Here is a 12,093-nt window from a genome sequence, read left to right on the forward strand (position 1 = left end):
ACGGGGAGAGGGGAGAAGGGGAACGGAAATCCCGGCGCTCCCCGCACCGGCAGCGCTTCGCCCCACGGCCCCGGCGCCCCTCACCTGAAGGACGGGAGACCACCGAGCGGAGATTTCCCCCGTTTGCTAGAGTGACCGGAAGGAAGTGGCGGCGGTGTCCCCGCCCCTGCGGATGGAGGCGGCCGGCGGGCTGCTGGCGCGGGTCCGGGCGCGGAGGCCGGCGGCGGTGCGGCTCCGCAAGCGGCGGTCGGTGCTGTACAGCGACCCTGGGCAGCGGGGCGACGGTAAGCGGGGCGGGACGGGGCGGGGGGACGGCGGCCCTCGGAGGGGTCCTCGATGGACAGCCTTCCCTTCCGCAGGGGCGGCCGGCGGGCCGGCGGCGCTGCTGGCGCTGACGGTGGGGCTGCGGACGCTCAACTGCTTCCTCGTCCAGACCAGCTTCGTCCCGGACGAGTACTGGCAGTCGCTAGAGGTGGCGCATCGCATGGTCTTCAAATATCCTCTCGGCCGTGGCTTGCGGCGGGCCCGGGGGGGGTGGGAACACGGCCCCGCTTCGTACCGCGGCCACCGAGGGGTCGCGGGCGGGGGTCGCGATCCGCGGCAGCAGGGCGCTGGCTTGGCCAGTCACAGAAATACCCCCCACCCCACCCTCGGCTTTTGGACACAAGGGTAAAGGTCTGAGAATGACACGGCTTAAATGAAACTTCCTGTTTCGGTTGCTCATGATCGATCCTTAATATTAATAATTATGGCTACCTGACTTGGGAATGGGCAAGCGGCTTAAGGGGCTACTCGTACCCACTGATCTTTGCAAGCATCTACAAAGCTTTACAGCTGCTGGCTAAGGATGATGTCCAGCTGCTGGTGAGTATGATCAAAAGAACGCATCTGCTTCTTAAATTCAATTTCAAAGCATTGTATTTAAAATCAGTATATTTTTATCACTGTCCAGGTAAAATACAAAGCCTTGAATCTGGCAATTAGGGATATACGAGCACGGAGACCTCTCTGAAGTGTATCGCACGGGTGCGGAACTTATTCATGGATCTCCTGTCACAGTACTGATGCCTGTGACTGCAGCCATTCTTGGCCTCTGTCAGTCTCCTTGAGTTTCATACTGATATTGTTTGACACTACATCATAATTGCTCAGTGGTTCAGTTTTCCAAAGTGTTTAATAATATATATTTGTATTAAACTCAGTAACAGCAGCCCCTTTTGACTTCTGTTAGGGGTGAATGGCAATAAATTCTGTTTTCAATTTCTGAACATCTTCAGCTGAACTTTCGAGTTTGTTTTGGCAGAAATATTAGTCCTACCAAAGGACCTTACTCTTTTTATTAGAAAAATCATAAAAAGCTATAGAAAATACTCAGTAATTCACTCACTATTTTCATGTCTGAACAGGCACTCATTAATGCAGTAGTCCTCTCGTCCAACTTGGAATTTAGCAGGTTTGTTGCAAGTAAAATTTTCTCTCTGCTTACCTAGATATGGGTCCCTAGACTTGCACAGGCAGTGCTGGCAGCTTTTGCCGATGTGAAGCTTTACTCATTAGTGCAACACCTTGAAAATGCAGAAACAGCAAAGTATGTGGTGAGTGTCAGCCTTTTAAAAAAATTTTGTGTGTGTTAATAAACACTGTTGCAGTGTAAACAACAGCAAAATGATAGTAAGTCATACCTTGAAGAATATCACCATTTAAAACTAGAGAATTCGTTCTAATGTTTCTCCCTGTGCATCCTGTTGTTCATAATTATTTTCAGTACTTCTGCCAGCTGTGTTCCTGGTTCACATGGTATTCCTGTACCAGAACTCTAACAAACACCATGGAAACTCTTCTTACCATTTTTGCTCTCTCCTACTATCCGATAAAAGGTTCCAAGAAGGGGAGCAGGTGAGAAACTTTCTACTAACAGTACTGATAATTTTTGGCTTGGGATAACACCAACCTACCGATAGCGTTTAAAATCCTAACTTTTACCGTAAAATAGCAGGCAACCAAAAATACCTCATTCACATAGCAAGAGCTCCAGATGCTGAAAGGAACAGCATTGTAGTATTTCCTCTAATATTTATCTGAAGCCGTGATATAACTGATACATAAAATTACTTATCTTCAGTTCCCTTGCACAAACTATCACTTTATGGGAAACTTTAATTTAAATTTTAAAGGACTGGAATCTGTGGTAACTTGGGAAAAGATAACAAAAGCTTGTTTGGGTTCGGACATAGGTCAACTTGTGGTTACAACTTTCTTTGCCAGCTATCTATTTTAAATATGCACTTCTAGTTAGCAACTCCATTGCTAAAAAAAAGCAATCATATAGTTGGCAACCGTCCAAGCAAAACAGAGTATCTGCACTGAGAGGATGAAAGTTAACCACACTATGAAAAACTTTTGGTCAGAGACATGACAGTATTTAAATAGTTGAAATGTCACTGTCTGCAAAAGAATTGACCAAACTTTTAGATAAACTTCTGTTTTTCTTATGTTCCCCTCATTCTAGTTGCAAATATTTAGCTTTGATAGCATTTGCAATTGTTATCCGTCCTACCGCTGTTATCCCATGGATACCTTTGGTCTTCAGTCATTTTTTGCAAGAACAGAGGAAAGCAGACCTTATCCTACACAACTGCATTCCAGTTGGGTAAGTTCTTACTGAATTTAAACTATGACTGTGCGTAGCTATATTTTAAGATTGATTTTACCACAGCAAAGGCAGACAACCCAGAAAAGCTGATTTGATGTGAAAAACAAGGAAAAAATAAAGTCTTTTTGCAAAAGTTTAAAGAAGGGGCATGCTTCCGTTAAATTTATGTATATACTGCAGAAAAACACCAGGAGAGGTTTCATGAGGATGAGAACATGAACAGCATTCCCACTTCATCTGGGATTGTGCCAAGGATACCAGGTGATGGTAACTGGCCACTTTAAAATGGCCATGAGTGTGGATAATGTCAAAAAAAGATCAAGAATAATTATTCAAGGAGTTTTGACAGCTATTTGGAGAAACATATAATCTGATACAAAAGTAATTCAGGCAATATCAGTGCAACCAACTTTCCATTTTTGCAGATTGGTCACAGTAGGAACCTCTTTAATAATTGACCGTGTGTTTTTTGGTAAGGTAAGTTGCTTTAAACTTCACTTAAAGAAAAAGGTTAATTTTTAGCATTTTAACATGGACAGATGTTTCTAACTTCTGTTAGTTCTGTGACTGTGTCTGGCCTATGATCTCTAATTATATCCTCATCCATAAACCCTTAAACACTGACTTCTCGGTTATTTTCAATGGCAGACTGTTACTTAAAATCAGTATGCTCAACTCTCAATAAATCAATAGTTATCAACTAGCCACAAAAGTTACAAACTTCTGTTTAATTGCTAAATATAGGAAATCTGCGACAAGTCTTAGTAGAAAAAAAAAAATAAGTACGAATGAAGATGCTGTATCATTTAAGGCCAGTGATGACTCTGTAATTCAACTTAGCTGTTGGTTTTCACTTTGGATTTGTATTTAACTTTTTCTCTTCCCCTCCCCTAAATTTCCCAGTGGGTACTGGTTCAGCTGAACTTCTTGAAATTCAACGTGCTGCAGAATTTGGGAACATTTTACGGATCTCATCCTTGGCACTGGTACTTCACTCAGGGACTACCAGTCATCTTGGGTACCCATCTGCCTTTCTTTATTTATGGCTGTGTGCTGGCACCGAAAAGGTATCGCATCTTTCTAATGACAGTGATTTGGACAGTGTTGGTATACAGGTAATTTCTCTTAAGTGTACCTACTATATTTCTCTGGTTGTGTTCTTTTCAGAATTCACGTCCTCTCTAGAACAAAAAAGTATAGTATTCAGGTTAAGTGAGAGAAAAACTTTAAGCTATTCAAATACTCCCAAGAAATGCAGTCAATTATACAATAGTTTCTAGAATTTTATGTAATACTACTTCTTTTATCATTACCACACATGTATTTTTAGAATTGATTAGATACTTAAAGAATAAAAATTCAGCATGAAATTCAATGGGAAATGAAAAAAACCCCAAACACTCAACCACCTAAGAGGTGTTTAAGGAACAACAGAACTAGTTAGAAAAATGTGTTTACTGGATGCCTGTTAATGACAATACCATTTCATTTGGTTCTTTAATACATCCCCAGTAAGATGAGAGAGGTTCTTCAGCTTCTAAAACTTAATCCATTCACAGGTCTACACAGAGCTCTTAACTTTTATCATAGAACTGTATGTCTGATTTTAAGTTGAGAAGTAGAAGACACGGTAAGCTGTTTCTAAGGCATCAGAATTAACTGTAGATTAAACGAGACACGCTGTCAGGCAAGAAAAGGTACAGCAAATTAATAAATACTAAGTAATAAATGATAATGCACTACAGTAGTGATAAAATGCATCAGAACAGCAGTGAGGCCACAAATGTCATCTCTTCTTTCAGTCCAACTCAAAACTGGATGTAGCTCTGCTGGTTTTAGGCCTTAGTCTTGTATGAATCTGTTTGATTCCCATGACACAAGTCTTACAATAATCCCCAAGAAAGACCCAAAAATTAGGATGGGAAATTGTGTAAAGTTGAATTAGCACAGGCGAATGTTACTTTGTTAGATACAAATGTGTATTTGAATCTTAGCTTACCGTACAGACTTTTTCTTGCGTATTATTACAGAAAGCAAATTGTTGAAGTACAACCTAAGCGATATTTAGTAGTCATAGAATCAGACCACTTAATTACTATAGCAGCCAGGTACTTTTATTAGTGCTTGGGTTAACTGACCAAATAATCTTAATTTGAGTGTACTCGTTACATTTATAAAGTGACAATTTGCATTTTTACTCTAAACTGCTTAAATGCCAAAAGCTTTTTAGTACATGCATGTGCTTTTCTTCCAGTCCTCCATGCTCTAAAACATACTTTGTCAACAGAACTGAAGCATTTAACTTTCTCGCTCTAGCATTCTATGTGTTTTATTACAGCACACTGAGCCATAAAGAATTCAGGTTCATCTATCCAGTACTACCATTTTGCATGTTTTTTTGTGGTAAGCATTGGTTTCAAATGTCTTGCAACCTTCCCTGTGTATGATTTTTACCTAAAGAGAGACTGTTAATAGTCAACGTAGGTATTTGACAAAGGATTCTTAGAACTAACCTAACCTTTTCTTACAGCTAGGGAAAAAAAAAAAAAAAAGATGAGGAACAGCAAATGACTGAAGCAAATATGGAGAATCCTTAGCATAGGTAAAAGTACTTCCTGCAAAAAAAAAAAAAAAAAAAACCAAACACACAAAAACCTGCCTCAGTGACTCCTAACTTTTTTGCAATGCCACCCTTACAGTGCATTTTGTTCCTTGGCTCCTTTGTAGTATTTTTCCACCTGCTTCTCTCAAACACGCCTGACAAATGCCCTTGAGTATGCGACAAAAAAAATTAAAGTATTCAAAACCTAAAATGATCCTTTTCTAGGTTGACGTGTGTTAGCAGATGATGCTAGTTTTCTGTCTGCTCTTGACCAATCACCGGCTCGAGGCTACTTCCCACAGAAGTTCTAGAGCAGTTAATATGATAACTTTTTCCTTCAGGCATACTAAGGTGAATTTCTTAAAACAGGAATAAGGTCCCTAAAGTAATGTGGTTAACTTATAATTAAAGAAAATCTGTCCACAATTTAAACTGTAAAGCGTATTACTTTTGCTAAAAAGATTTTTCCGATACTTGAACAGAAACTTCTAAAGTATTAATTTATCTTTTTTCCCCTGTTTTGTTTTGTATTTTTTTCTTTTAAGCAAAGAAGAGAGCCTAATAAGGAAGCACTTTATATTTTACAAAACTAGGTATTAACTACACTAGTGTATCTATAGGAAAAGTAAAATGACGTAAAGTCTAGTACACCAAAAAGTTACAAAGGAAAAATAAAACTTCTGGATCATGAAGCTGTATAGCTTTACTTTCAAAACAGATGAATCAATGAAAAATGTAATTTTCTTTAACCTGTTTTGCGAGTCTAAACAAAAGGAGATGTTATCTCAATAATTTTGCTCTCTACTGAGATCAAATATGTCGTATGCCTTGGCTTAGTTCAATGTTCAGTTCAATAGCAGATTTAAGATGAACCAGTTCTACCTTGCATGGAGAAAAATTCCAATCAGACCGTTATTTTCTGTTAATATCCCTCTTAACTGTCACGTCTGTAAGGGAATGAGGTCATCTTAATTTATCAAGAGCTAATTATCATTGTTCGGATACTTAAGTAAAAAAACAATGACAAAAGTTATTTCTGAGAACTCAGTGTTTACAAAGAGGTCTTTAAATTGCTCAAAACATTATACATAAAAGCAGAAAAAAACCCACATCAATTTCAAAGTAATTTCCAAGCACTCTTAAAGATAAGAGCATCTCACAAAAGCAGTAAAAAAAAGGCCTATAATAGAATGTTTCTGCTCATGTTTAAACCACAGACTAATTAGTGGACTTCGTTTTCATCCACAATAAAGATCTGCAATTTGTCAGAACAAACCAACTGAAGACTACTTTAACTTACTCGTTACTCACTTCTGAAACAGGCCTATTTAACTTGTTTCTTGGGAGTCAGCAGAGGCAGTCACAGAGCTAGGCTGCATAGAATATGTATCTCCTAATACTGACGAGCACACGACTTAAGGGTTTCCAGACTGGTTGCAACGTGAAGCTGTCTTCTGTGCCAGGTTCATTTTAAGTTGTGGTTGTGAGAAACAGATTTACACAGCTATCTCCCACCAGGAGAAACGCCTCTTCCTATTATTAGCTCCTTCAGGAAAAGCAAGGATGGGAGATGGGAAAAGATGGAGGAGTAAACTTTTCCAGGGACAGCAGCTCAAAAATGATTAACAATAAGGGAATACTGTAGCTTTCAGCATGTTGGAGAAAAAGAATACCAAAGCCATATCGCAGCACATGTAGTTACCATTTATTCTGGCTCTACTTGGACATGCGTGAATCAGAACACATCCGTAAGTCACCACATATCATTCATCCAAACTACTGAATAGAGACTATTTTTTCTCCCACAAGAGATTAAAATCAAGCTCTAAAGAGGCAAAACATTGGCTTTGAAATTGAACTTCCGTACTTCAAAAGACAGGTATGGGCTTAACATTTACACTGTTAAATCCAAGAATTACTAAGGGCAAAGTCTAACCTTTGAACTTCCATTTAAAGAGTAAAGACTGAAAGAAAGCTGTATTAAAATACCTCAAAGCAAGGTATTGTTATCAATCAAGTAATGGTTTCCTAGTAAGCTACAGTACTTTCAGAAATACTGTGTAGAACTGTTAGTATTTGTTTATCTCCAAAACTTACTCAAATATTTCTCTAGGATATTCTTTGAAACACCTGAAATCATGGAGGAAATCTGCAGCAAGTTTCCTGCTTTTATCAAACTTAGTCCCAGCCCTGTATACAGGCTTGATTCACCAGCGAGGCTCTCTTGATGTTATGAGTCACGTACAGCAACTCTGTAGTAACTCTTACCAGTCACAAGCTTTTGTCTTCTTCATGATGCCATGCCACTCTACTCCGTTTTACAGGTATTAAAATAGTTAACTACATTAAGTACATAGTGTACCACATTAAAATCTGTACACTTAAGCAGAAATTAAGATTTTTTTTCCCTAAGCTTAATAAATTGAGATGGATAGATGTATACAGAAGGAGTTTTGATTTTTTTCAGACAGCTAATACAGAATGAATAGGGGAAATATGCCAAATGCTTATACCACAGAATAAAATTCAGCATCTGAGCTTTATTCAGTTTTTGTAAGATAGCTTTGTATGAGGGTACGCGCCAAGTCTTATGACCTCTGAAAGTAATTCATACTGCCTCATGGTAACTTCTGTAGCAAAACTAGAACTAATTGTTACAGTAAAAATGTCTCAATTTTACCTTTACTTCTGCTGCTAGAGAGTAAAGAAATGTAATTACAACATACAATGACTGAAGTCACTGTTCCAAAAAGTTTGCAATAGATCCTGGTAAGTAAACAAAACATTAAAGCAGATATAAACAGTGAAGATGATACGGAAAAGTTCCTTTTTAAGAAACTGATGTTATACAGATGGTATTAAGATAAATCTGCTTTCTGTGAACTGCTAACAACATAGTCACAGCAGTTTGTAGCGGAATCCGCTTTTTCTACTTTTGCTTTCTTATGAAGTACACAGGGGAAGAAAATATGACTCGGGGGGGGGGGGGCGGAAATAAAGTAATTATTCAATCTTGGTTTTGACTGAGGTATCTTTAAGGGATGAGTCATTTCAAATCTTAGATATTGGTCAGTTTATCCTGAAGTGTTTGTTTTGTTTTTCTCCCTAGTCATGTTCACTGTCCTCTAAAAATGAGATTCCTTCAGTGTCCCCCAGACCTAACTGGAAATGAGAGCTATATTGATGAAGCAGATGTGTTTTACTCTAACCCACTCAGCTGGCTTAATAAGGAGTTTCACAATGATACGTTATTACCCAGTCACTTGATCTTCTTCAGTGTGCTAGAACAGGTATGGTAACTGAAAGATGAAACAAACTAGTTTTGAGGTCAAGTTCCAAAATAAATGAAGGGAGAGTTATAGTTAAGATTTTTTCAAATTGTTGTCCACAACTTTTTAAAACACAGCTTACATGAAAATTGAATCTTCTAGTCCATAATATAGTATAGATACCATTCCAGTGATATATACTTAACTTTCACGTGTGCCCTCTCTTCTGTGTGAATTCTGTATGCCATAAAGTAATGTTTTATGGAATTCTCCTCACACCATATTGAAACAAAGTGCATTCTGTTCCCAGAACCATACACTTAAGTTAGCAACAACAACAAGCAAAAATGCCTGCAGCCAGAGTACCTTTTCCCCTCAATTCTTCTATGAAGTCTCCATGTACTCAAACAACAGTCTCTGGGGAATATCCACTCCAGACAGGATCAAACAGGATAGGTACCTCTTTTTCTAGCAGTCTTTCCTAAAATAAATGATAAAACTTCCAGGGAAAAGTTGAATTGATGGTTTTCAGAAGACTTTGGAACACTGTTCTGATGCTCCCAACTACACTTTCTGACTGTGGAAACTAATGTATGTTCATTTACAGGAAATATCATCATTTCTAGCTTTAAGGGGCTATGAGAAAACAGCCACTGTCTTTCACACTCATGTACCTCAAGGGCGAGTTGGAAGCCACATCTACGTCTACAGGAAAAAAACCTGAAATGAATCATACCTGAAGATCAGTTTCTAGACTTAAGACCTAATGAGATCAGTTTTGCATAGCAGTACTATGCTTAGAAGGTCTTGTACTGCAGACAGGAGAGAGTAGCGAGTCTGAAACCGGGTAAGTCAAATGGGGAAGTCTGATCAGGCAGCCACTGGCTGTCTGGAAACACCTAAACCTCTTCCTGAAGGCAACTTCAGTAGCAATGTGACAGGGTGGGGGTGTTGACCTACCTTACAAACACTAGAAAATATCAGGAAGACCAAAGTTACCACATGACTACGTAAACAATAACAAATTACAACAAGACTGGACCATTTTTATAGAAGTGTACAGCTATGCTAGGTTTGTGTTATAAAATAAAGACTTTTACCCACAACGTCTCTTTATTTTTCTTCTACAATATGCAGATATGCAAGACATTTCAAGTGCTTAAATCAGCAAGCTGATTAGAATGCAGCACAGCAAATTGTTCACAATTCAACAGGCTCTTGAACGCCCCGCCCCCCCAAGACAAGAAGCAAGTGTAAGATTACAAAACACTAGCAAATACATTACCATAATGTAGACCTATTTTTTGAAGGATGAGATGAAGTTAGTATATCAAACATTGGAGTTAATTATTGGTACATTATGCATGACTCAAGCTTGAACTACACTAATGGAATGCAATTAAGCATATTTTTCATACGCGAGTCATTGCATGCCTAGCTTCTGCAACAATACTGCTGGCACCCAAACTACCATCACTTCCAAAGAACAGTTAAAGCAACAGTACAGAATATGCAAATTAGAAAGCTTGACTTCTGCCTTTTAACAAAAATGTAAAAATCAAATTAGAGAAAAAACTTGCATCTTGCTGCTTTGTTGAAAAACAATTAGTTTCCGGAGATGTGAACTATTAATTCTAATCTTATTTTTACCATAAATTACTCAATATTTTGGATCAAAGGGTAACTGCCCCAACTCTATTTCAAGATTTGCCATGTGTCTTCCATTAGTGCGACCATGTTTATGCCATTTACCTTCTCTTTTATTACGGTGGTGGTACTTCTGAGCTTGTTTTTCGTGTCTGGAATTTTCAGTTTGTGTAAAAGAAGGCCTTTTAGGTCGACTGCAAGGAGCAAACAAAAGCTTATTACTACTCTTATGACAGCATCTCTAAAAGCGTTTTGAAACACAATTACATTGTCAAGAACAATTTTTAACATGCTGAGGTTGACTGAAAAGAAATAATTAGTATTAAGAAGTAGTCCTTTCTCTTGCAAGCAAAATGGGGCTGGGGTTTATTTGTATCTTTAAATCATCAGTAAGCTGGTATATTTGAAATCCTTTCTAAAAATAAAAACACTCTGCAGCTGGTTGCCCAAAGTTCTTTTCAGAATAAAGCTAGGTAAACAGCTGTTTGATTATCCCTGCTGTTATGCTTGAGGGAGGTCTTAATCTCTTTTTCAGTTATTCTATTAAATTCTGTCCTATAAAAATAGTGAAAACTTTACAGATCCTTAGGAAAGCATCCTTTGGGTATAAACATAGGCACTTCAGCAGTTTTCATGTACAGTACGTACATTTATACAGAGAGAGGGGCACTGACAAATCACTGTTGCTCACCTGTGGCAGTTTTTGATGCAAACAGTCCCATTATACTACATGCTGTTATCATATGACTAGCATCTCTAGCCTTCTGCTAGGCTAAGTTAAGGCTATTTCCATCCTCAATATCATACAAACTTCTGTATAATACTAAGTGAATTTGAAATTCTGTTTTTCTGCAAACTGAATTAAAGTATACAAAAAAGAAGTTATTTAAATTAATTAAAAATTAAAGTTAATTTAAATAATTAGTAAGAAATACTTAGACTATAAATAAAAACATAAACACTTATGTGTTTGCCAAAACTACACATTAAAAAGGCTACTTGGTAGCTGATAATAGGAGTGTCATCCTCATGGTTCAACTTTTAATAAAGTACTACCTCATATAATGTTTAGTAACCCCAAAGTAGTTCTCAGACTTCCTGCTGCAATAAAACGCATGAAATAATAAACAACACAAGTCCAAAAGAGAAACCTGACTGAAGAACTGCACCTTGATCTAAATAATATGCTTTGCACTGAACACCAGCACGGGGAAATGCTCTGTTATGTCTACAAGGACAACTTCTTGTGTATTATAAACTAGCTAATATATCACATTTATTCTCACCTGATCAGAATAAATACTAGTACAAGAGACTACATAGTCAATTTTGTAATAGCAATGATATTAAAAGCCACAAAAAATATATACAGAAGTGTTCCAGAAAGAGCAAGTTCCACCACAGTATACTAAGGCTCCTTGCTTAATTTTCTTTCACCAAAGTCTAGACAGTAGAAACAGTCCACCATATCCAGCTCCCTTGGGCCAGCCAGGCAGCATACCTCAACCGCTCTGTAGAAGCCCTGAGAATACCAGTAGATACAGGAAAGTAACGTAGGAAAACAAATCACGCCAAGGACCTTTGTAAGGAAGTCTGAACAAAACATAGTCAGGGTCAGGATCTGAACTAAAGCCTGCCATTTGAGTACCTCTGCTGTGGGGCACACAGACTAGCTCATACTAAGCTACAAGAGAGTACTGAAGTTCCTGAAAAGCCAGCAGGGAACATACCTGCCAGAACAGGACGTTTGAGACTGTTCAAATATATCCAAAAACATCCCTTCTCATTCAGGGAAGGACAACAAGGAAGTCCTATGAAGTGCTTCTGAGCTAGTTATTCATTCCATCAGATAGGCAATCACAGCTGTTCAGTCTAAAGTAATCCTACTTGCAGCTACACAGATTTCTAAAGAGCTCAGTAGA

At 38.4% G+C, this 12,093-nt stretch overlaps 2 protein-coding genes across 12 annotated transcripts in view; one reads left to right on the forward strand and one right to left on the reverse strand.

Moving 5' to 3' along the window:
• Positions 1-12,093, reverse strand: part of CCPG1 (cell cycle progression 1) — a 47,395-nt gene that overhangs the window by 13,583 nt on the left and 21,719 nt on the right. For 7 of the 11 annotated variants that reach the window (XM_054214979.1, XM_054214978.1, XM_054214973.1 and 4 more), the window contains one exon: positions 9,619-10,365. In XM_054214979.1, coding sequence (XP_054070954.1) covers positions 10,185-10,365 — 181 coding nt within the window. In that variant the 3' untranslated portion in view covers positions 9,619-10,184. Of the gene's footprint in view, positions 1-900; positions 1,566-3,792; positions 3,835-7,367; positions 9,006-9,618; positions 10,366-12,093 lie in introns of those variants that run through there. The other 4 variants (XR_008468529.1, XM_054214977.1, XM_054214975.1 and 1 more) reach the window with 4 other exon arrangements.
• PIGB (phosphatidylinositol glycan anchor biosynthesis class B) lies at positions 165-10,118 on the forward strand. The gene is given in 13 exon segments (XM_054214980.1): positions 165-284; positions 360-493; positions 745-864; positions 1,491-1,595; positions 1,766-1,896; positions 2,510-2,650; positions 3,079-3,130; positions 3,557-3,768; positions 4,992-5,056; positions 7,369-7,579; positions 8,365-8,545; positions 9,132-9,245; positions 9,247-10,118. Coding segments are annotated over 13 exon segments (1,596 nt in total). The 5' UTR covers positions 165-172; the 3' UTR covers positions 9,265-10,118.

Source organism: Rissa tridactyla, chromosome 9 (genome assembly GCF_028500815.1).
Source record: "Rissa tridactyla isolate bRisTri1 chromosome 9, bRisTri1.patW.cur.20221130, whole genome shotgun sequence".
NCBI classification, from domain to species: domain Eukaryota; kingdom Metazoa; phylum Chordata; class Aves; order Charadriiformes; family Laridae; genus Rissa; species Rissa tridactyla.